The following is a 26,102-nucleotide window of genomic DNA, read 5'->3' on the forward strand; positions in this document are numbered from 1 at the left end:
ACATCAAAATAATCAGATGCCCAAGCATCAGCAAAACAGAACAACAACAAAACAAAACAAAACACAGACATGCTAAGAAACAGGAAGATATGGCTCATTCAGGGACAAATTAAAACTTCAGAGGAAAACACAGACATTGCAACAACTAATCAAAAAAGTTCAAACAAATCTTCTCAATCAATTCAAAGAGTTGAAGGGGGTATGTATATAAATAAACTAAATATGTATATGGGACTAAGGATTTTAAGAAGACAATATGTGAACAAAAGGAGGAATTATAAAGTTTAGAAAAGAAACATGGAACTTATAGGGCTAAAAAACTTAATAGTGGAGATTAAAAATACACTAGAGGCATACAACAGCAGATTTGAACAGGCAGAAGAAAAAATAAGCTAACTAGGAGGCAAGACAATTGAAAAAACACATAGAGAAAAGAATAGAAAAAAGTGAGCAGAGTCCAAGGGACTTGTGTGATAGCATGAAGCATACCAATATATACATCATGAAAGTTCCAGAAGGAGAGGAAAAAGGAAAAGGGACATAAAGAATATTTGAGGAAATAATTGCTAAAAATTTCCAAACTCTTATGAAAGACACAAATATACATGTCCAAGAAGTACAACATACTCCAAACAGAATGAACCTTAGAGACCCACTCCAAGACACATAGTAATCAAAATGTCAAATGCCAGTGACGAACAGAGAATTCTGAAAGCAGGAAGAGGAAAAGTGGTTCATCATATACAAAGGATCCTCAATAAAAGTAAGTGCTGATTTCTCATCAGAAATCATGGAGTCAATAAGGCAGTGGTGTCATATATATAAGGCACTGAAAAAGAAAACTGCCAGTCACAAATTTCTTATTCATCAAAACTGTCCTTCAGAAATAAGGGAGCGTGTAAGATATTCTGGGATAAACAAAAACTGCAAGAGTTCACCACCAAAAGACCTTCCCTACAAGAAATACTAAAGAGGGTTCTTCAGGTTGAATGGAAAAGACAATTAAGAATGGCTTGGGCCAAAATGTCCATCAACAGATGAGTGGCTAAACAAACTGTGGTATATACATATGATGGAATATTATGCAGCTTTAAGACAGAATAAACTTATGAAGCATGTAATAACATGGATGGACCTAGAGAACATTATGCTGAGTGAGTCTAGCCAAAAACTAAAGGACAAATACTGTATGGTCCCACTTATGTGAACCGACATTCGAGAATAAACTTGGAATATGTCATTGGTAACAGAGACCAACAGGACTTAGAAACAGGGTAAGATAATGGGTAATTGGAGCTGAAGGGATACAGACTGTGCAACAGGACTGGATACAAAAACTCAGAAATGGACAGCACAATACCACCTAACTGTAAAATAATTATGTTAAAACACTGAATGAAGCTGCATGTGAGAATGATAGAGGGAGGAGGGCTGGGGACATAAATGAAATCAGAAAGAAAGATAGATGTTAAAGATTGAGATGGTATAATCTAGGAATGCCTAGAGTGTAAATAATAGTGAAATGTACAATGTACAAATTTTAAAAATGTTTTTGCATGAGGAAGAACAAAGGAATGTCATTATTGCAGGGTGCTGAAAATAGATAGTAATTAATATGTTAAAATGTCACCTTATGTGTGAGACTAAAGCAAAAAATGTTTATTTGTTACAAAATTTTTATTTTGACTAGTGCATTTCCTAATATAACTTATGTAGATAGTTTGATTGAACGCCATAAGTACTTGGAATCTCCGGTAGGACATGAGATTTTGTTGGTTTGTCCAGAGTGATGCCGCAATAAATTCCAGAGTGATTCAATCAGTGAGTGGAAAAGTATTTGCAAAGCCCCCTTTGGGGAATGGTGAGAACGGGGAGAAATTCAACTTCCCCAAGTTGAATTCTTGATATTCTCACAAGCAGTGTGGACAACCAAAGCTATAGGCTGAGCCCCCAGTCTTGGGTTTGTTCATATGAAACTTAACCCCACAAAGGATAGGTCAGGTCTACTTAAAATCTAAGCCTAAGAGTCACCCCCAAGAGAGCCTCTTTTGTTGCTCAGACGTGGCCTCTCTCTCTCCAGCCAACATGACGAGCAGTCTCACCACCCTCCCCCTCTCTGCATGGGACATGACTCCCAGGGGTGTGGACCTTCCTGGCAATGTGGGACAGAGATCCTGGAATGAGCTGAGACTCAGCAGCAAGGGATTGAGAAAAACCCTAGAATGAGCTCAGAATTAACATCAAGGGATTGAGAGAACCTTCTTGACCAAAAGGGGGAAGAGTGAAATGAGACTAAGTGTCAATGGCTAAGAGATTCCAAACAGAGTCGAGAGGTTATCCTGGGGGTTATTCTTATGCATTAAGTAGATATCGCCTTGTTGTTCAAGATGTAGTGGAGAGGCTGGAGGGAACTGCCTGAAAATGTAGAGCTGTGTTCCAGTAGCCATGTTTCTTGATGATGATTGAACAATGATATAGCTTTCACAATGAGACTCTGTGAATGTGAAAACCTTGTGTCTGATGCTCCTTTTAGCTACTATATCAACAGAAGAATAGAACATATGGAATAAAAATAAATAATAGGGGGAACAAATGTTAAAATAAATTGAGTTTGAAATGCTAGTGATAAATGAAAGCAAGGGGTAAGGGGTATGGTATGTATAATCTTTTTTTTTCTGTTATTTTATTTCTTTTTCTGTTGTCATTTCTTTTTCTAAATTGATGTAAATGTTCTAAGAAAAGATGAATATGCAACTATGTGATGATATTAAGAATTACTGATTGTATATGTAGAATGGAATGATATGTTAATATTTTTGTTTGTTTGTTGTTAATTTTTTTTAATTAATAAAAAAAAAACCTAAGAAAAAAAGAATGGCTTGGAGCAGTATGAAGAAATGAAATCTTCTGTAAAGGTTAATTGGGTATATGCAAAACCCTACAGTATTGTACCATCAGTATATAACATTACTCTTTATTCCTATAAGAGTTAGAATAAAAATCCTTACAATGGATGCACCAAATATAAAGAGGGAGCATGGGTTAAAAACAACATAAAGGAGGGAAATGGAGGTTATGGGGGTAGAGAATGCATATGCTATTGAAGTTAAATAGGTATTTTATCAAATTGGTAGGTTATAGATTTATGCTGTTTACTACAAACCCTAGGGTAACCACAGAGATAATATTTTAAAAATATACAGAAATGAAAAAGGGATCACTCAGTTACTTCAAAAGATCAACTATACACAAAGGAAGCTGCAATAAAGGAAAAATACAGACAAGAAAGAAATTACATATATGCAGCTTGAAATTGTTATGTATCCCAGAAAAGCCTTGTTCTTCTAATTCTGATTCAATATTGTAGGTGGGACCTGTTGAGTAGGTTGTTCCATGGAGATGTGACACATCCAATTGTGGGTGTGATCTTTTGTTAGATGGAGATGTGACTCCATGCATTCAATATGGGTCTTGATTAGTTTACTGTAATCCTTAAAAGAGCTAAACAGGAAAACATTTAGGTGAAAGCTTAGACACAGACATTTGGAAATGAAGAAGCCTCAGGATATGCCAGGAACTGAGACAGCTGACAGAAGTTATATAGGAATCAGAGCCCAGCAGACATCATCACGTGCTTTCCATGAGATGCTAAGCTAAGAGATGAAACCCAGAGTTTTGCCCCAGGGTAGCTAAGTCAGGACTCACAGATGCCACAAGTGAAAGTCACTGGAATCAGAAGCTAAAGGCAACGAACTGGGGACAAGGACCAGAAGATGCCAGCCATGTGCCTTCCACGTGACAGACATTGGCCTTTCTTCAGAGTCAAGGTGTTTTTTTCTGGACAACTTAGTTTTGACATTTTTAAGACCTTAGAACTTGTAACTTAATAAATCATCTTTATAAAAGCTGATCCATTTCTGGCAGCTTTAGCAAACTAAAACATACAAAAAGCAAAGGACAAAATGGCTGGAGTCCTGCTTTATCATTAATAACATTGAATGTAAATGGGCTAACCTCCCAAGTCAAAAGACAAAGACAGGCAGAATGGATAAAGAAGCATGATCCAACTACATGTTGCTTACAAGAGACTTATCTTAGACCAAAGAAACAAATAGATTGAAAGTGAAAAGATAGAAAAAAGATATTCCATGGAAGTGGTAACTAAGAGAGAGATGGGGTAACTATGCTAATGTTGGACAAAATAGACTTTCAGTCTAAAGCTCTTACAAGAGACAAAGAAGGAACTATATATTAATAAAAGGGTTAATCCACCAAGAAGAAATAACAATCATAAATTTATACACCTAAAAACAGTGCCCAAAAATCCAAGAGGCAAATATTGGCAAAACTGAGGGGAGAAATAGACACCTCTATAATAATAGTTGGAGACTTTAATACACCATTCACATCAATGGGTAGAACATCTAGACAGATGATCAGCAAAGCAACAGAGAATCTGAACAATATGATGAAACTAGATCTGACAGACATATATAGAACACTGCACCTTTAAGCAGCAGAATCTGCATTATTCTTAAGCACACATGGATCATTCTCAGGATAGACCACATATTAGGTCATAAAACAAGTCTCAATAAATTTTAAATGATCACATTTACACAAAGCATCTTTTCTGACCACAATGGAATGAAACTAAATGAAAATAAATCATAACAGATGGAGAACTGGAAAATCCACAAATATGTGGCAAACAACACACTCTTAAGCAATCAAAGGGTCAAAGAAGGAAATTCACAACTAAAATCTGGAAGTGTCTTTGGACAAATGAAAAGAAGAACACCATATATCAAGAATTATGAGATGCAGTGGAGGCAGGAAATACTTGGAAGCAAACTTATAGCCCTAAATGTTTACATTAAAAAAGAATAAAGAGCTCAAATCAGAGACTTAAGTATACACCTGGAGGAACTAAAACAACAAAACAAAACAACAAACTAAAGCCAAGTGAGCAGAAGAAAGGAAATGCCAAAGATTAGAGATGAAATAGAGAATTAAAAAATAGAGAGAAATAACAAAATCAAAAGTTGATTCTTTGAAAAGATCAATGCAATTGGCAAACATTTATCTAGATTGTCAAAAACAAAACAAGACAAAAACAGAACACAAATAATTAAAATCAGAAACAAAAGGGAAAGGCATTACTACTGACCCCACAGAAATAAAAAGGATCATACGAGGATACTATGAACAATTGTATGGCAGAAAATTAGACAACTTAGATGAAATGGACAAGTTCTTAGAAACATACAGACAACCCACTGATTCTTGATGAAACAGAAGATCTTAACAGACAAATTACAAGTAAAGAAATTGAATCAGTAATCAAAAATCTCCCAACAGAGAAAAGCCCAGGACTTGAATGGGCTTTCAAAGAAGATATATAAATGGTCGCAACCACATGAAAAGATACTCGACATCATTAGCTATTAGGGAAATGCAAATCATGACCAAAATGAGATACCACTTTGTGATAGTTAGGTTTCAGGTGTCAACTTGGCCAGGTGAAGATGCCTAGTTATATTGCTGTGAACATGAGACGATGGCACGTGAACCTTATCTGTTCCTGATTATATCTACAGTCAGTTAGGAGGCCTGCCAGCTGCAATGAATGATGTTTGAGTTAATTGGCTGTTGCTTAAATGAGAGAGCTTAACGTAGCACAGCCCAAGCAGCTCAGAATACCTCATCTCAGCACTCACAGCTCAAGCCAGGCCTTTGGTGATGCAGAAAGGAATTTCCCTGGGGAAAGTTGTTGGAACCCAGAGGCCTGGAGAGAAGGCCAGCAACGATTGCCCTGTGCCTTCCTATGTAAGAAAGAACCTCAGTTGAATGTTAGCTGCCTTTCCTCTGAAGAACTATGTGTTAAGTAGATAAATCCCCTTTTATTAAAAGCCAATCCATCTCTGGTGTGTTGCATTCCAGCAGCTAGCAAACTAGAACACACTTCATGACCACTAGAATGGCTACTATTTAAAAAATTAAAAATAGCAGGTGTTGGAGAGGATATTCAAAAAACAGGAATACTCATTCACTGTTTGGGGGAATATAAAATGGGGCAGTCACTGAGGAAGAGTCTGGTGGTTCTTCATAAAGTTAAATATGGAATATCCATACAACCTGGCAATCCAGCTTTTAGGTATATGATCAGAAGAATTTAAAGCAGGGACTCAGACAGATCTCTGCACATCATTGTTCACACTAGCATTATTTATAATTACCAAAAGATGGAAACAATCCAAGTGTCAACAATCAACAAATCAACAAATGAATGGACAAGCAAAATGTGATAAGTACATACAAATGTAATATTATGTAACCATGAAAAGGAACAAAGTTTTGATATATGCAACAACATGGTTGAACCTTGAAGACATCATGCTGAGTGAAATAAGCCAGACATAAAAGGACAAATATTGTATGATCTCACTGATATGAAATAGAACAAGCAAATTCATAGAGTCATAAACTAGAATGCAGGCTACCAAGGTCGGGGGAGAGGGTAGGGAATGGGGAATTTAGGCTTAATAGATACAGAATTTCAGTTTGGGGTGATGGAGAGGTTTCAGCAATGGAGGATTGTGGAGTGAGTTACATTATGATGTGTTGTAGGAACACAGGCTCAGGCACAACAGAGATTTCCAACAAATGACCATTTTATTACTTACATAGCACATAGGGACCAAAAAGGAGAGGAAGATTTTCCATGGGGCCATTGCCCAGGGATGCCATCTCCTTGGGGCAGGGCTGGTAGCTGATAGTGCCATACACTTCAGAGAAGGGCATTTGTGCTGCCTAAGACACGGATTATTATATACCACAGGGAGAGCAGGCTCTGCCACTGAGCAAAAAACATGTATCAGGCAACTTCTGTGCAGAGTTCCTGCCCTGATAAGCAGCTAAGGCTGCTTATTTCTGGTTTTGAGTTCAAGATTCAGTCAGGCCATTCCATCAGGCCTAACATTTCCCCTGGGCTGCAAAATGAAAATGTATTGAAACATCTGCACAAAATCAAGCCAGATGGGAAAGAGTGGGATACACAAGGGCTAGGAGATGGTCACTGCGTATGACTTCCCCAGAAAGGATGGTGACGGTAGCAAATATCTGAATGTGGTTAAAGGGAGGAAATTTTAGATTGTATACATGTTACCAAAATAAAAAAAAAAATTTAAATCTTCCAACCCATAAAAGAAAAAGGGACATTATTGGGACAATGGGGAAAACTGGAATATGGACTGCATGCTTTATATCAACGTTAAGTTTCTTGAACTTAATAACTGTATGAAAATAATTTGTGAGTGTCCTTGTTCCCTGAAATATACTTGGAAGTCTTAATTGTTAGAGAAGCATGATGTATAAAACCTACTCTCAAAAGTTTAGATAATAAATAGCTAGACAGATAGAAAAATGATATTAAAAATATAATAAAATACAGTTAGTAAATCCTGATATTTGGGTGAGAGAGTATCTTGGAGTTTTAGTATTGTTTTTGTATTAGTTTTGCAACTGTCTTATATTTGAAGTTATTTCAAGATAAAAACTTTTTTAAAAAGTGAAAATATGTGAAATTAATTCTAATGATGTATTTTACTTGACCCAATGTAACCAAAATATTACCATTTCAGCAGGTAATCAGTATAACAACTTATCGAGATATTTTATTCTTTTTTACATACTTTCAAAATGTTGTATTTTATACTTAAAGCACATCTCAATTTGGGCTAACCATAATTTAAGTGTTCAATAGCCATATATGGCCAGTGGCTGCTATTTTGGACAGCACAAGTATCATCATTCAATGGGTATGTAGTGGCAACTCATTATGGATTTGGTTTACATTTTCCTGATAACTATTTAATACATTCATTGGTCATTTGTATATTTCTTTTGTATGGTATCTATTCTAGTCCCCAACAACAGGTAGACACACAAATTGTGGTCTACTTATACAATGGAATAGTATCAGCAATAAAAAGGAACAAAGTACTGATACATGCAACAACCTGGAAAAATCTCAAAACGTTATGCTGAGTGAAAGAAACTAGACACAAGAATGTATATGATGTGACTTCATTTTTATGAAAGACCAGGCAAAACTAGTCAAGAAAGCAGCTCAGTGATTGGAGTAGGAGTGCATGCATGATTGCAAAACTGCATGAAGGCAACTTTTTGGAGTGATAAAAATGTTTTAAATCTTGTCTGGAGCGGTGGTTACATGAGTACATAGACTTGTCAAAACTTATTGAACTGCACACATAAAATAAATGCATTTTTGAATGTAAATTATACCTCAATACAATTGATTTAAACAGTAAAAACAATGTATATCCGCAATGTCTACTATGTAATTTGCAGGACTCTGCAAAATCAAAATGTGGGCTCCTTGTTCAAAAATTAAGAGTCCAAGAGAGTGACAGCAGAGTATTAAACCCAGCATTGGGCTACTAAGAGGTTGTGACTGCACAAGTCACATACCCATCAATCCCACTCTGCATGTCAGGAAAAAAAATTGTCAAGTCTAAGTGGCATTGGCAATATGCTGACAGATGAAATAAAACTAAGCAACTGACATGAAGAGAAGACAAAGATAGTCGAATTTTTGGATATTATACTCACAGTGTGGCACAGGACAACCCAAAATGTGTGTGTGTGTGTGTGTTGGGGCTGGGAAGGCAGAGAAAAGGGAATTTCTTCTTCCGGTGAGCATAGGATATGAAGAGGTAGACTTGAAAGTGAGATGCCTCAGCATACACGGTTCATATATATAGTAGTTTGAATGGTTGCCCCCAAAAAGAAATAACGACCTAGAAACTGTGTATATGTCCTTAATTGGAAAAGGTGTTTGTGCAGATGTAATGAAGTTAGGATCTTAAGATGAGATCATCCTGGATTCAGATGGCCACTAACACCAGTGATGTGTCCTACAAGAGAGGGGCAGAAGAGATTTGAGAAAACAGTAGAGAAGCCCATGTGAAGATGGAGGCAGAGATTGGAGTTATGCTACTACAAAGCAAGGAATACCAAGGATTACCAGCAGCCACCAGAAGCTAGGAGAGGCATGGAATGGATTTTCCCTCAGACCACAAGAAGGAACTAACCCTGCTAACACCTTAATTTCAGACTCTCCAGGACTGTGAGCATATAAATTTCTGCTGTTTTAAGCCACCCCGTTTGTGGCAATGTTACAGCAGCAAGAAGAGGCTAATATCTCATCGGGAAAAAAGTTATAAGTACCCTCTTAAACCTTGCCCTGTTGGAAGCAATGGATTTCACTTTGTTCCATTTTAGTATGGTTTTTCTGTGGGGCATCTTATCCTGCTCTTGGAATGAGGTCAGAACTGCTAAGGAGTTTTGAGAATTAGAGTGACCAGCTTAATCACAGTCATACAACATGGGCAACCCTCTAGTATTATAAGACTTGTATGCGCATACATAACAGAGTGAATGAACCTTAAAAATTTGAGTAATTCACATGGCAAATTTCTCCTAAAGGAAATTTAAGGTAATTCTTCATTACTCAGTGTCCTAGACCCAGGGATATGCATTTTTGAAGGAAAACTGAGGTTTTAAATGCTTAAATGTATGATTTAGATATACATATTTAAAACGCCTGTAGGGGAGCTGAGCGTCTGTGCCTCTCACACTCTACAGCTGATTTTTAGAAATGCAAGTATTAACAGATGCTAGCATACTAACAACTGAATAACTAGTCTACTGATAAAATGACCAAAGATTTATTGAAAAATAGATGCAATGAAATGCAAATTTGTTGTTCTGTTGTGACTCAATGTAAAAAGTATACAGCAGGATTTTCATGTTTTGGAGAAGATACAGTAGTTCTAATTGCTTCATTTATTTCACTTAAGGCAAAGTCTTCAAAATGAATTAAAAATGTGGTTAGGTAGTTAGGGAGAGAATTTACTAAAGTAAGGCAGCAAGTGATAACATGAAGTTTTAACGAGAGTCTGTACATTTTGAAAGAATGTAATGGGCTGAAAGGTATTAATAGGAATTTCACGACTAAATGTGATATTCTGGAGTGGGACTTCCTGCATTTGAACTCTTGGCCCATCAATTATCAGCTACATAACTGTGGATAACTTATTTCCCCTATGCCTCAATTCCTCATTAAATAACATGGAAAAAGTAGCAATGATCATTAAGGAACATAATGCCTGCTAAGCATTTAGCACAGTACCTGGACCATAATAAATGTTAGTTATATGAATCATGTATTATTGGATCTTTTCAAAAGTGACACTACTGATGTCACCCTGTTCTATATAAATGTGGGTATTTTGGAATAGACTGACATGGGGAAAATGTGAGATTAATTTTTGTGTTTGCTTTTGCTGAGATCCTTTGAAGACACTGACTGACCTGCCTTCTCAGGCTTTCTTTGACTCAAGATTTTGTTCCAAAATTCATTCAAGTGGTTCATTCTGTAAGCTACAGTTGTTTTCCCAATATTCATATTTATGGCACATTATTAAATGTCAATATTATGTTAATACTAGCTTTATTATGCTACATTATTGTATACCTCGATGAATTTTTCTACTGTACCTAATTGGATTTTTTTTCCATTACGGCTGTTATAGCTTCCTGCATGTCCTGCTGTCATACCTTTACTGAGCTTGTCAAATGAATGCGATAAAGATATGGCTCCAGAGCATACCATTCTCACAGAGAAGTAGTATGTTGACAGTTTCTTATCAATTTCCCAATGTTCTGTCTCTCATTTTAAGAAACCCAGCCTTAAATAATCAAAGACGTCTGCCAAAAACAGTTGGCTCTGAAAACAGCAAGTACATTCATTGCTCTTGCTGTATTTGGTAAATGACTGCTTGGGAATTAGAAACCAGGAGGTAAAATGGCTGGTACTGAAAACTCGAAGACAGGATCAGAGAAAATTGAAAAATTCCTAGTCAAAAATTTATGGAAACTGTTCTTGAAATGTCTAGGAAAAGTATATATAGTAGGTACACTATGTTCGGTAAGTAAGAAGGTATGCTAAGTATACCTAATAAGAATCACTAGGTAGGGAATACTCAGTGAATATTGCTATGAATTAAAAATCATGGCACTACTACATAGAGAATGTGAAAGCTATTATTTCTATCTTTTTCTTTTTTGCGAAAAATAACATATAAAAAGCAATAAACTTCAAAGTAAATTCAACAATTAGCTGTAGTATAGATAAACTATTATTTCTTTCTGATCTTTTGCTGCAATGGTAGAGTATTATTTAAGACAAATTGATGAAATCAGATAATGACATCATTTATAGTAATGGTTGGTTTTAAGTGTTTATTCACATGCAAGTGTTCCCTGTTCATTTTTTTTTTTTTTTTGAGAAAACTTTTTTTTAAATCAACACTACCCAAGCTTCTTTGTGCTGGATTATATAAAAATGGCTGGATCTTCTAAAGAACATCTATATAATATTTTTTTTCATGTTTCAAGAGATGAAAATAACTGTACAAGGTTAAATACAATTGTATTTAAGTACACAAGACAATGAACATGAAAAATCCATGTATGAGATTATATGCTACCTGAAGCTTTTATGTTTGAAAAGTAGAATTCATTCTGTTTATTTTTGAGCTATATTGTTTTTACTTTATATAACATGACTGGAATTCTGGGAATGTCCTTGAAGACAACTGAGATATGTAAGGGGAGGGAAAAAAACCATCATACTTTTCTTTTATGTCATCCAAATGTGTCAACAGTTAGGACACAGAAAAAAGAAAATTCTATGTACGCTCAAATTTCAGTTAGGAAATTTTTTCTTTTTAAAAATATTTGAATATTCCAGTTTAAATTGCTTTTAAAAATCATCAAATATTACAAATTCAGGCTCCTATTCCATTTTCAACATCTTTATTGATAACATTTTACAAATTAGATTTTACAATTTAACATTTTACAGTGAGAGATTTTATCTGTTACTACTTAAGTTGCAAAATTTTCAAAACACTTCAGAAAATCCTTTATTTCTTTGGGTTTTTCTGTTCCATGATGAGCTCCTGAGATATATTTTTTCTTTCAGCTTCATTTTCATCTTCCTGTGAAATAAATTTTAGAAAGCATTAAAATATGAACTTTCAGGCATTCTATTGGCTGTACTTAACACATTTTAACTGTATTTTTCTGAAGAATTATTAGCTATCATGATTCCCATAATCCTATAGAAAAGACTCCAAACACAAATGATAAAATTATGCAACATTTAAATATTTGCAGTGGGTGCTATTTTATACTCAACCTTGACTAAAATTTTCTGTGATGTGTTTTTTTTTTTTTTTTTTTTTTTTTTTTTTAAAGGAAAGACAGAGAGAAGGAAGGAAGGAAGGAAGAAAGGGAAACATTTTTAAACATTTTCTTGTTTTATTGTATTCTGTTTCTCCGTTTTTGTTACATGGGCTGGGGCCGGGAATCGAACCGAGGTCCTCCGGCATAGCAGGCAAGCACTTTGCCCGCTGAGCCACCGCGGCCCGCCCTGTGATGTGTTTTTAAAAGCAACCAATTTCATCAATGCCCTAAAAATTATTTCTGAAGAACACCTGCCACTGAATGGGTTCTTCTTAGGATTTGAACCAGATAGTTTAACTTTGTTGTTTGATTAAAAAAAAAAAACAATAAATTTAACTTTGGAGGTATTTTATGTGCTGCAGCATGGCACATAATATATATTTATATTTTATATTATAAAACTGAATTCAACTCAATACAATTAAATAATTATTCAGCTCTGCTTACGACATCTGAGCAAATGCAAATCAAGACACACAAATTTGTTTTCTGTGAAGAGTCACAACTCCTGCCTATAATGGAAAAAGATTCCTGTATAAATTTTGTCTTTCTCTAAACTCAACATCAGTTGTAATTTAGACTTTGTCAATACCAGGAAAGTAAAGAAATTATCAAGATAATTAACCAATCCAAATCATTACAGAGATGTTGGCTACAAGGAATTGGGATTCTGAATGTCATTTTTGGTGATATAATTTTAAAACATTTTCCCATTCACAGCAGGTATTGCACAATTTTCCCAGTTTAACTCTACAGAACAGGTACACTATAGTTGATGATTTGACTTACTTTTGATAAATCTCTCAATGACTAGGAAGTTTCTACTTGTAGACATGAGTTCCTAGAGGATACATTTTAATTATAACCTAATATAGAGTAATTCTGACTCTATACATTACACTGTCTTCTTCAGTTTCTTGACAGAAACTATTACATCACTAGAAAAGGTGGCAAGAAATTTTTTTTAGGTAGCATTGGATTTGTTTGTATGCTCCTGAAGGCGAGCTTTATTTTATCTCCTTATTCCTAGCATCTAAGAGAGCACATTTAATATGCAATTAGAGTTCAATAAATGTTTGCTGAACTCTGTGAAACAGTTGATTAAGAAATTAACAGAATTCTGCCTGAAACAATATGGACTTTGGAAAAGCATATATTGTTGCTTATCCAGTAGTCACACTTCAAGTATTCTTTACTTACTAGAACAGAATTGAAAAGAAAAATAAGCAAAAATGTTCGAGCAACATCAACCAAAATAGCCATTATTAATCTCATATTCTTAAATCTGCAGGAGAGTCCTTATAGTGTGCACAGTCTAAGTTTCTACATCAATATGACTTAATGGTTTAACAAGCTTGCTCATCTAGTTTTCTGTAGCAAGCTTTAATGCTGCCCTAAGTTAAAACAAAAGTATAAAGGGTTTAACAATGCCTCTAAGGACTAGTTGCTTTTCTATTTAACTACGAATGCAAACTATATGATGATTATCATAAGTGAACTACAATTATTTTGCAACTTCCTATTAATCTGGACATGGTATAACATGTGGATATAATATGTGGATGTGGATAAGATATATCAGGATGTCAGTATTTAACATCCTCAAGATAACATAAGTGTCTTGTATTTTTCTTAGTGATAAAGTGTAACACTATGTCTCTGCAAGCATTGCCTTCTGCTAAGACAGGTGGTATGTAAACTATTCCACTTTTCTTTATGCTGGGAACTGCCTTAAAATATCTTGCCCTTCCATGACCTTAAATCTCTTGCATAACTTATAACTGCCCATCTCTTCTTTGTCCTTCATACAAGGACAGCGCTGCTCCGGATATAGAAAAGGCCTATAAGGACATGGAACAAACATTCAACCTTCCTTACTAAACATCATAACTGTTGTAGAACAATACCATCAAATTATTAGTTATAGATTTCATCATAAATTAAAGTATTTCAGTTTGATCCTATAAAGTTCGAGAAAGAATTTAAGAGATTGTTTTGGCTTTGTTTAGTTTTTTTTTGGAAGTGATAATTTGTATTTTTAACATTCAGGTCAATTTTCATAAGAACTTTATATACATTTAAAATCATTAAAATAGCTCAACAATCAAATCAAATATCAAAAAATGGCTACATCATGAATAAAACTACAAAGAAAGGAAGATTTTATATATCAAAGTATTTCTTTACAACTGGATATTTAAAGCAGGAAGAACTTCTTATGGATGGCAGGCTTCTGTCACTCTATTCTGAGATAAGACATCTGTTTGTTTCCCAATATAAGGAGACCCTTGCTACATGGATCATTTTCTTAGTGACAGCCCTGACAAGTTCGATATTTGTTTCATTAAGTGTTCTGAAGCAACCAACAAGAAAATGTACCCTTTGGGGTTACTGGTAAGTAGACAGGCTCACCACTTAATGTTTAAGCTTGTTAATTCTTACTCAAGAAAACATGTTGATTATTACAACCTTGCAAATCTATTAGTTATATATGGAATTTCAAGGACACACACTCATGTAACAATAACACCCATAAGAATAAATAAGTAAAAGTGGTTCTTAGCTTTCTTGCTCTAAGAAATTTTCTTACTGGACGAAATACTAGAGTGAGTAGGACTAAGAGGCACACATGGACCTTAATCGTCTAATGTTCCAGGTGGTAACATGAGACTAAAAGAGTTCTTATAATAGAGAAAGAAGGAAAGAAACACTGTCATGTTTTATCTAAATTAAATCCCTCTTAACACTGAATAAAATTAACAAGATTCTTTTTAAATGCCACTTGGATGACTTCAATTCAGGATAGAGTGCTCCTCTATTTTTCCTTATTTAAAAATTTGATTTAGTTCTTCTAATAATAGTTCAAAGAATTGATGAAAAAAATAAAATCCTATTCATCTTGCTTTACTTTCCTCTTAAGAAGTAACCAACTCCAAACCATGGACAACTACTTTAGCACCTGGAATTTCTTCAACTCAGAAGGCATTTGGACTCAAATTATATTTGACAAGTACAGAGACTCTATATTTATTCTTTACACTATCAAGCATTAAAGGATTTCTTTTAAAGGCAGGATTATACAAAGGGATGACTTTCCTCATTTTTTCTTTTCACTTATAAAAATGGTTATATAAGTAACTTTACAGTAGAAAACCTAGCACATACCACCTTAATTGAGTGATCAAGTTAACATCACCAATAATAGCTGCTGACATTTAAGTCTTTGATATCATGCATATCAACTCTCCGATATCTTTCTCAATAATGCATAACCTCAATCTAATCATGAGAAAACAATGAAAGAAACTAAAATTGTGGACCATTCTACAAAACAGCTGAATAGCACTCTTCAAAGGTGTCAAAGTCTACCGTAGGAGACTAAGGAGAAGTGACAACTAAATGCAAAAAAGGACATTAGTGGAAAAACTGTCAAAATTTAAACATGGTCTATAGATTAAAGGTATTGTCTTGATGCTGATGTCCTGACTTTGATAACTTTATTCTGTTATATAACACAATAAAACTATGAGAAACTGAATGAAAGGTAAATGGGAATTTTCTGCAATCATTTTGTAACTTTTTTGTAAGGCAAAAGTTACCTTGAAAAAATGATCAAAATACGAAAAATAAAAATGGCTATTCAAATGAAAGTTTTCTAAATTCAAACAAAGTAAGCACCATTATAGACAAAGAGTTTATGTGGGAGAGAAAAAAATCAAGACACTTCCCGCCATTACATGGAAATAAACAGCAAAAAATAAATATCTGCTTTCCTTCCTACTATTTAAAATTCCTTTCCTAAGTACCTAAAATACATATTTCTTTTTTTGCATGGGCAGGCACTGGGAATGGAATACGGATCTCTGGCATAACCTAAAATATTTTTAATGGTGACATTATTGATATTTATTTTCTTGTCTGTGCTATTCTATCTATATATTCTTACTTTTCCACTATGGGCATGGATTATTTTCATAATCAGACAATATAAGCTTTCTTTTAATAAGTTTTTATTATATGGTCATTTGACTTATTTCCAGGTATGAGAATGGGGAATCTATGCTTAGGATAAGAATGATGTCAGTTGTTTTCACTTTCTGAATTTACTATTCACAGCAAACAAAGACATCTGGTGGTTCTACAGTAAAACAAAGTGAAGAGGGGCAGATAAGCCCTAATTTAAAACATTCCTATTTTCTTATAATATTTTCTTTAGATTTTAAATATTCCTTTGACTGTGGAGGAAGACTACTGTAACAGTAAAAATTATCTTCATGTTTTAATAATGGTCCTTTTAGAAAAGTAAGCATATGTGTAGCTTCTGAGGAAAAATTATGTAGACACATTCAATTTGTTCTAATTTAAGGTAGTTGTAGAACAAGTATAGAAAAGCAATATATAATATATTGTTCCAATCTATAGTCAAAACTACCTTATTTTATATATTTAAAACATACAACAGATATAAATCTTAGCAGCATTTAAGAATGTGCTTTTCATCCAGAAAATATGCTAGTACTGCACAATGAGGAAAAAATTTATCTTAGTAACTGGAAAAATACTGATGATAATGAAAATGTTTTAGGCAAAATGAGCATGCTGCATGCTTCAGAATAAAATTAATTAGAGTTTTTAATGTTTTACAATTTCGCCATAATTCTTTAAATGGAGCATTTACTTCATGGTAATAAACACTTGGATCATTAAGTAAAGTGCAAAATGCATGTGATGTGCTACACTTAACAACCTTTGGCCCTTTTTTCTATACTTCTGAATTAGGTTTCCCAATGCACTGAATAAGCAATTGAAGACCACAATTAAATTTCCTGACTTTGCATATTTGAGATTCTCATTTCACTTAATTCAAAGGCAATTAATCTATCATTTTATAACTGGATTCTAATTTCGGTGGGCCATGGTAGATACTGAAATGAACTTACAAGAAATGCATAATTAAACTTACTATAAAAAGTGGAAGAGAAGCTTTTTTTCCTTGTGACAGAAGCTGCATATCTAACTAGACAATCTAGGGCTTTATTATAAAATTAAAGTAATCTTGATGGGGTTTCTTAAAAGTTACCTTGCACTGACAAATTTTCTTTATTTATAACATTTGTGGTTATAAGATTACCTTGCTTTTGAGTATTTAGGTTGATAAGCTGGTATATATTCAGCACTTATTACAGAAAAATGAAAGCACAAACCAAACAAACCTCAAATTTCATAATGGGCAAATATAAATATATTTTCTAATGCAGATAGTCCATGTCAAAATAAATGTGTTAATAGCTTATGATATACCAAGATAAGATATTTAAAGTAAAGGAGTTCTTTAGAACAAATTTTACATAAATCATCTACTATTTATTAAATATACTTTTACAGAAATCCCAAATTGCTAATACTTAAAGACAATAAACATAAACTGCTATTTTCGCTATAGGTACTCAAGGAGAAAAGCATTTTTAAGTTTATGTTGCTTTAGTTTTTGCTCTAAATATGCACATGAAATTTTAAATTTCCAGTTTAGAAAATTCTACCAAATTAAAATAACTCAAAAATACTGTCTTAAAGTGTTCACCAGCCAAATTAAGAGATTTCCAACTTGGATAAAAATCATTAATCGGCCCATTAAAATTTTCAGAGACATAAATGCACTATTTATTATGATTAGAAATTATTCAGCAAAAAGTGCATCTATTATACAAAATGGAAAATACTAATATGTAGCATATTTATTTATTTATTAATACAAACCATATACATGATAGTGGAATTGGTCGTTACAGAAACTGGGCCTTCTTTCATAGGATGTGACAGCATTTTCTTTTTCCTTCACTGTATAGTGAGGATTTTAATGCAACACCCTGAAAAGGCATTATTTGTATTTTTTAAAAAAAAGTGTCTTTTTTTGCTTAGTCAGACTCTAAGGTTAATTCTTACCAAACTAACTTCTATTATTACCATTAGAAAAATCATACTCTTTGGCCATTTTAATTGACATAGCAATAAAAATCAGAGGAAAAATACTGACAATATAATTTTATATTTTCCTTGTTGAGTTTTGAAGTTCTAAAGAAAGGACAATTTTAGCTCACATTAAATTCACTGTGAAGAAACAAATGGAATTTATAAGGTGGTAGTATCACAATCTTAATACAACTTTAGAAAATAGGTAAAAAGCATTCAAAAAGTGAAAGGTAACACAAATCCCTCAATGTACGATTTCTCATAATACAGTGATTTTAATGAATAGATTTTATGATTCAAAGGAAAACTATAATTTGCAATAAAGTATAAGATAGCCTGGTAAAAAGTATTTTAACACTTAAATTCTTTTAAGATTGTTACTTCTGAGGCCCAACAAACTGTAAATATTTCAAACTGACTACTGTAAGACTGATAATTTACAAAATATCTAGATAGCAGTTTTCAATTAGGAAATTTATAAATTGCCTCAATTTAAGATATTTGCAATATACAACACATATGTTGAGCAGGAAGTTGTCAAGGTATTTGCCTCAAAAGCCAAATCAAATTCAAAGACAGTTCAGACTAATCTGGAAGCAACTATGATACACAGGGGCATCTCTATTCTCTTACGTTTATCTTTAGAGTCACCAAATCGTAGAATATTAATGCTGGAAGAGTCCTAAGAGGTCTTATCTAATTCTTCCTCCTTTTAATATGAAAATACTATTAGACAAAAATATGAAAACAATTTTCTCACTACACACTTCAAACTGCCTAGGTGACCTAGTCAATGGGAGAAAATATTTGGAAACCACATATTTGATAAGGGTTTAATATCCAGAATGTATAAAGAAATTCTACAACTCAACAATAAAAAGACAAACAATCCAATTAAAAAATGGGCACAAGACTTGAATAGACATTTCTCCAAAGAGAAGTACAAATCACTAAAAGCACACGAAGTTGCTCAACATCACTAGCAATTAAGTAAATGCAAATCAAAAACCACAACAAGCTATGATTTCACACCTATTAGAATGGCTATTATCAAAAAACAGAAGTGTTTACCCTTCTACAAGTGTTGGAGAGGATGTGGAGAAATAGGAGCACTCATTCATTGCTTGCAGAAATGTAAAATGTAAAATGGTGCAGCCACTTTGGAAGGCAGTTTGGTGGTTCCTCAGCAAGCTAAGCACTGATCCGGCAATCCCATTACTAGGCATATACTCAAAAGAACTGAAAGCAGGGATGTAAACAGACATTTACACACTGATGTTCATTGAGACACTACTCACAATTGCCAAAAGATGGAAACAACCCAAGTATCAAAAATGTAGTATATACTTACAATGGAATATTAACCAGTTATAAGAAATGAAGTCCTGAAGCATGTGACAAACATGGATCAACCTTGAGGATATTATGTTGAATGAAATGTTATGATCTCACTAAAATGGGCAAATATAACAAGTAAACTCATGGAGTTAAAATCTAGAATATAGGTTATCAGATTTAGAGAATGTGGAGTGGATGCTTAATGTGTGCAGAATTTTTAACTAGGTTGAATATAGATTCGGAGATGCTGGAGCACATTATGGCAAGCATAATTAACAGCACTGAATTATGAGTGTGACTGTGATTGAAAGGGAGGTTTAGAGTCAAGTATGTCACTAGAAGAAAAGCTAGAGGATAAAGCATAGTCCTGTATAAGGTGAAGGTGAACCCTGTGGTGGATAATGACGGTGACTTAGTATATAATATCAAAATGATTTTTCAAGAACTAGAATAAATGTACATCTTTACTACAAAGATATTTAGTAATAGAGTAGCATATGGGGAAAATGCACCTATTGCAAACTATGGACTATAGTTAGCAGCAATAGTTTTGCATTCTTTCATCAACCGTAACAAATGTACTACACCAATACTAAGGGTCAATAATACTGGGGGTTGGGGGTAAGGGTTATGGGATTTTTTTTTTTTGGATTAATGAAAATGTTCTAAAATTGATTGCGGTAATGAAAGAGCAACTATGTGATGATACTGTGAACCAATGACTGCACCTTTGGAGGGATTGTATGATATGTGAATATATCTCAATACAACTGCTTAAAAATAAAAAATAAAAATTCTATAACACACATATACGCAAACTACCTGGTGATTTAAAAATCACCCAAACTGACTTCCAAACTCAGAAGAGTTAAAACTGCTCTGTTAAGGGTAAATAATACCTTTGCTGTTACTATTTAGTGGAGAAATCTGACAAATACCCCCTTAACCAAATGATCAACGTTAACCTCACTAGTAATAAGTATCAAGGCCATATACCATCCCCTGATATGAACTGAGAATAGCAAATCACTTCTAAGGATATCCTTCTCAATCACACACTGTCTTAATCTAATCACAAGAAAAACACAAGACAAGTCTAAATTGAGAAATGTCCTACAAAGTAATGGAATATTACTCTTCAAAAGTGTCAAAGTCATGAAAGGCAAGAAAGACTAAGGAACCGTCACAAATTAGAGGAGAATAAAGACATGACAACTAAATATAACAGGGGATCCTGGACCACAAAAGCACATTAGTGGCAAACTGGAACACGAATAAATTCTAGAGTTTACTTAATAGCAATGTACTAAGGTTGATTTCTTAGTTTTATTAGTGATAAGCTTATACAAAATGTTAACATAAGGGGAAGTCAGCGAAGGGTAAACCTGAACTCATCATTTTTGCAACTTTTCTAAAACCTAAAATATCTCAACATAAAAATTTAGTAAAAACAGATCATCTTTGTTAGATGATTCAGAGAGAAGTATACTTTGGTTTCAAGTGCCACTAAGTTACTTGCCAAAATAGTTTGCAGAGGTAATCACAGGTATGGATAATGGTCTTTTGGCATTTCCACCAAACAGACGGCTCATTACAAACTCGACATTATAAATCAGTACTTATTGCTTGCTAGTAAATTGTATGGTTTTTCAGTAACGTTGAGTGATGCTTCACACCTGAAATTTACTTTTGTTTTTTTTGATTCATGCAGTTTTAAGAGCCAATAGAGTACGATTCAACTGTAATAAGGTAAAATATATTATCTGTTTCAATGTTTTCACATTGTAATTTTCTTGGTAGCAGATATCATTAATACTGACATTTTATTTCAGTATGTTTAATCAAGGGTTTCAAATGATGTCTGTCTATTATTTGGAGGAAAATAGGTACTTTTGCCTAATAAAAACAATCGATCTAAGACTGACTTAATTGTGTATAAAATGTCACAACAAAGTTAAAATGTTAGGCAATCAACACCTAAAGAATCATTTCAACTGTTTTCTTTTTTGGTAACCCAGTTACAGACTTCATTTTATTGATCATTCAAACAATCCTTTTATTTTAGAAGAGTCTGGAAAACATTTTGTTCCTTGATCATAGAAAACATTTTATTTTTTTAAGGATCTTAATTCTTGAAGTAACTTCTATTCTTAGAATCCTTCCTTTCTTCTTCCACCAAAAATTAACTGAACAATGACTGTGTGCCAGGACAAATTGCTGGAAGTAATAAAGATAAAATGTCTTACTGTCTAGAGAAGCTTATGAACCAATGTGGTAGGCAAGTGTGCACATAAATTGTTATAATGGAGAAAGTGCTATAATGAAGTACATCAGGTATGCAAATGTGATAGAGAAGAAAACTGAATCATGATAACACATATGAGTAGACTAATAATCTCCAGAATTGGGCTATGGAATAAAATCATATATATTCTCATGCCCAAATATTACTGTTGTGAATCTTTAAAACAAATACTTCTCAATGAAACTTACTTTCCTCACTTCTTAAGATAAACTCAATATCAAGCACTAAGGTTTTCATATGTAAATTTCTATTTAGAAAGTAAATTTTAAAAACTTTACTCCTGAGTGAATAGCTCAAGTTTCTTCTATTTAAGTTGAATCTCTGTTTCAAGTTGAAAGCTATTTTCTCCAGAGTGAACCCATTAATCTTCACAGGTTTATAGGAAATTAATAGATCATTAGATATCCAAGTATTACAGTTCCTATGGCTCATTAATTTTTCATGGATTAAAAAAAAAGTTGATTTCCTTCAAGAAAAATTTAAAATGCTATTTTAGAAAATCTCCCACAAAAATATTCCTCAATAGAAAAATAACAGCCACATTCCTGCATCTTGAATTTATGGATTATTGCTTAGCCACTGCCTTATTTTAAAACAAACAAAATAGATTGGATGTTTCAAATTGCTTGCTTTAATTAAGTATCACCATAATGAAAATCGCTCATTGGTATGTACTTAAATGATTCACAAAAGCAGGCCAGATAGGACGTGTGCTGATTTGAAAGTGTTGTGTACCCCAGAAAAGCCATGACCTTTAATTCTGATTCAATGCTGTAGGATGGAAACCTTTGATTAGATTGTTTCCATGGAGACTGATCCGCTCAATTTAGGTGTGCCCTTTTGATTAGATGAATATGACTCTGTACATTCACGGTGGGTCCTGATTACTTTACTGGAGTTCTTTAAAAGGGGAGATATTTTGGAGAAAACAGTTGCTTCAGAAATAACATAGACAACAGACATTGGAGATTCTTGGAGAGCTGGCAGAGAGAGCAGATGCCTAGACATGGACATTTGGAGATGCTAAGCGCAGTAGACATTGTCATGTACCTTCTCATCAGACGCTAAACAGCCAGAACCCAGAGTTGTGTCCCAGAGGAATGAGGTGAAGCCCACAGATGCTTAGAGAAGAAACCACTGGCATCAGAAGCTAGAAGCAATGGAACCAGAAACCAGGAGCAGCAGATGCCAGCTATGTGTCTTCCCATGTGACAGACATCAGCCTTTCTTGAGTCAAGGTTATCTTTATCTGGATGCTTTAGTTTGGACATTTTTATGCCTTGAGAACTTTAAAACTTGTAACTTAATAAATCCCCTTTATAAAAGCTATTCCATTTCTGGTATTTTGCATTCTAGCAGCATAACAAATTAAAACAGTATCAAATCACTTACAAATCTTGCCCGAAAACCCATTCATTTTAACAATGGTTTCTATGAGCAACTGATTATTCTATACACATAAAGTATTTTCTGCAATTCATAGTCTAGGCCAAAACATATGAGAAACAATATTTTATACCTAAAATATCCTTTTTGAAACAAAGACATGCAGTAATGTTATATAAGCCACCTATCCCTCCCTTCATTAACCATCAAGCAACTATGTGTAGCCACAGTATTAAGTGCTAAAGAAACAATGATATATAAGACAACACAGTTCCTACCTTACGTGGCTTACAATCTATTGTGAAAAAAACAGTTGATTCCTTCAGTACCTGTATAACTTCAATTATGGTAAGTTCAGTGAAAGAAAAGTATGATATTAAGGGAATAAAAGTTATGGGGATAAAAGTTTCAGGGAAGCTTTCATCTATCTCCAAGAAAGTGACAAATACTTTGAGACCTGAAGGATGAGGAGTTAGCCAGGCCTGGTAATTTCTTGGAAGAGAGGAGCATATAGGAACAGTGAGAAGGTTAAGGCAGCTGAAGCCCAGTAAGAGAGAAGAAAGTAGTAGGAAATAACATGGAAAGGTAGGCAACACTGCTTTTCTGGTTCTAGCATTACACAATGTTCATATTTAGTTACTGTAGATGTACTGCATGTTTTGTCCTACTTCTTCCATGCAGTTTGTAATTAAAGAAATTGGGCTTTGCAGTAAATGGCAAACATTCAAATCTCAACCTTGATGCACACACTGTACAACGTTATACAGCTTTGAAGAAATTACTGAACCTTTCTGGACCTCATTTTTCTCATCATAAAGTAATAGCCTAGCACAGATAAATAAATAGATAAAATAAAATGGAGGAGCTTGGCCCACAGAAAGCACTCAATAAGCTCTATTCCCTCCTCCCTCCAGACCAGCGGGCTGCTGATACACAGATAGTAGAAATCTTATTTCAAAACAGTGCTTTCTTAATTAAATATCTATCATGGTATTAAATAGAACCCAACTGCATCCATGTTTCTTTAACTTCTTGGTCTTGTGATTTCAAGTGTTTGTGTTACCAGACTCAAAGACAGCAATGGTAAGTAAAAAAATTAATGGGGTGAATGATTCTTCTCAAAGATATTCACTCATAAATATAGTAATAATTAGAGAAAGGCTAATAATTAAAGAATTTTTCAAAAACACACCATAGGACTTTGGTTAGCATTTCTTATTGAAGCTCCTCCTAGAGTTACCCTATGGTGCATGATGCTGTGATTATAGGTAAATGTAAATTAATGCTTTTTTTCCCTGAAATAAAGCAACAGTCTTAGTGTAGTAGTCCAAATGAATAAAAACAATCTTACTATCTAACTAAGGCCAATATGTAAGAATAATCACTTGAATATTAATTACACAAATACAGGTTTTATTGAGTTAACATTAAGACTCTCTCAGACAGATGGTTGTTTCAAAGAAAATGGGCCATAATCACTCAGGAAAAAAATGCTAGATTTTCAGAAATATTTAATCTCAGAATTGGAAATTAAAAGTAATTAAATTCACTCCCCTGAATTTACATTTTGTTTTTATTTTACATATGTACATACAAAGATACCTAGACACAATCAAATAGAAAACATTTTAAAGAGGCTTCTATAAGTATATGGTAAATAAAATACTACCTTATAGTTTCCTATATATATCTGGAAATACAGTCCATACTACACTCTATCACAAGATAAATCCCACATAAATTATCTGGTAAAATCTATTAGTTTCTTTCAAATGTGTTTGACTATCATAGTCAACTCTTTTAGAGGCCTTCCTGACAACTATCCTTTCTAATCCTTCTTCTTCTTTGCTAATAAAATTCAATGACTATTCTTTGTATCTTTATCTGGAGGTAGCTCTAAAGGCCCTCAAATGCCATTAATTTTCTAATGATTCTCTAATTTATATCTTCAGCTCTGACATTTATACTATGTTTTAAACTTATAAGTCTAATTGGTACTTGATATCTCCATTGAGCTTTTTGGATACTTTGAACATACCATGTAAGAAATCAAACTCTTGATTTCCTTCTCTCAAATCCCCTCCCCACCCCAAAAAGCCCACTACCACCTCCCTTGGTCTGAAATTTACCCACTGCTCAAATTTAACTTGAAATGTCAGTCCTTAATTGCTTTCCTTCTATCACATTCCATTTCCAACTCCTGTTGTCTCTACAATCAAAGGGTATCCAAAACCTGTCTAGTGTTCTCCATCATGGAGATAACAATAACATCATTGTTATTACTTTAGTCAGGCTATCATTTTTCTTACCTGGAACACCCAATAGCCTCCTGCAGCCACCATGCTTCTGTTATTATACTTTTACAACCTAATCATTATATAAAAGGCAGTGATCTGTGTAAGGTACAAATCATATAGCATCTCACTCCTGCTTAAAACTCTCTGATGAATACAAATTACTGCCAAGTAGATCATACGGTCTTTTCCACCTTTCTGGATTTATCTTTTACAGACCCATTCCTTGCTTACCAGTCTCCAAACAGGCTGGCATTCCCTCTGATTCTTGAACAAATGCACTATCAGTTTCCTCTGTCCCTGATCTTTGTATGGTTAGCTATTATTTTTGTCACACAGGTCTCAATGAATTTTCTGACTACATGCATAAATTTAGCCCTTCTCCCATCAGCTAACATCTCATTTACTGAATCATTAAAATGAAATTATTATTTACTGGGTTATTTACATATTGTCTGTCTTTTTTCACTACA

At 33.8% G+C, this 26,102-nt stretch overlaps 1 protein-coding gene across 1 annotated transcript in view; it reads right to left on the reverse strand.

Annotated features, from left to right (window-relative positions):
- Positions 1-11,887: 11,887 nt before the first annotated feature.
- Positions 11,888-26,102, reverse strand: part of PHF14 (PHD finger protein 14) — a 236,051-nt gene continuing 221,836 nt past the window's right edge. Inside the window, exon 18 of the mRNA XM_077122758.1 lies at positions 11,888-12,089. Within this exon, the coding sequence (XP_076978873.1) occupies positions 12,015-12,089 (75 nt within the window). The 3' untranslated portion in view covers positions 11,888-12,014. The remainder of the gene's footprint in view (positions 12,090-26,102) is intronic.

The sequence above is a fragment of the Tamandua tetradactyla genome, chromosome 1 (genome assembly GCF_023851605.1).
Source record: "Tamandua tetradactyla isolate mTamTet1 chromosome 1, mTamTet1.pri, whole genome shotgun sequence".
Classification (NCBI taxonomy): domain Eukaryota; kingdom Metazoa; phylum Chordata; class Mammalia; order Pilosa; family Myrmecophagidae; genus Tamandua; species Tamandua tetradactyla.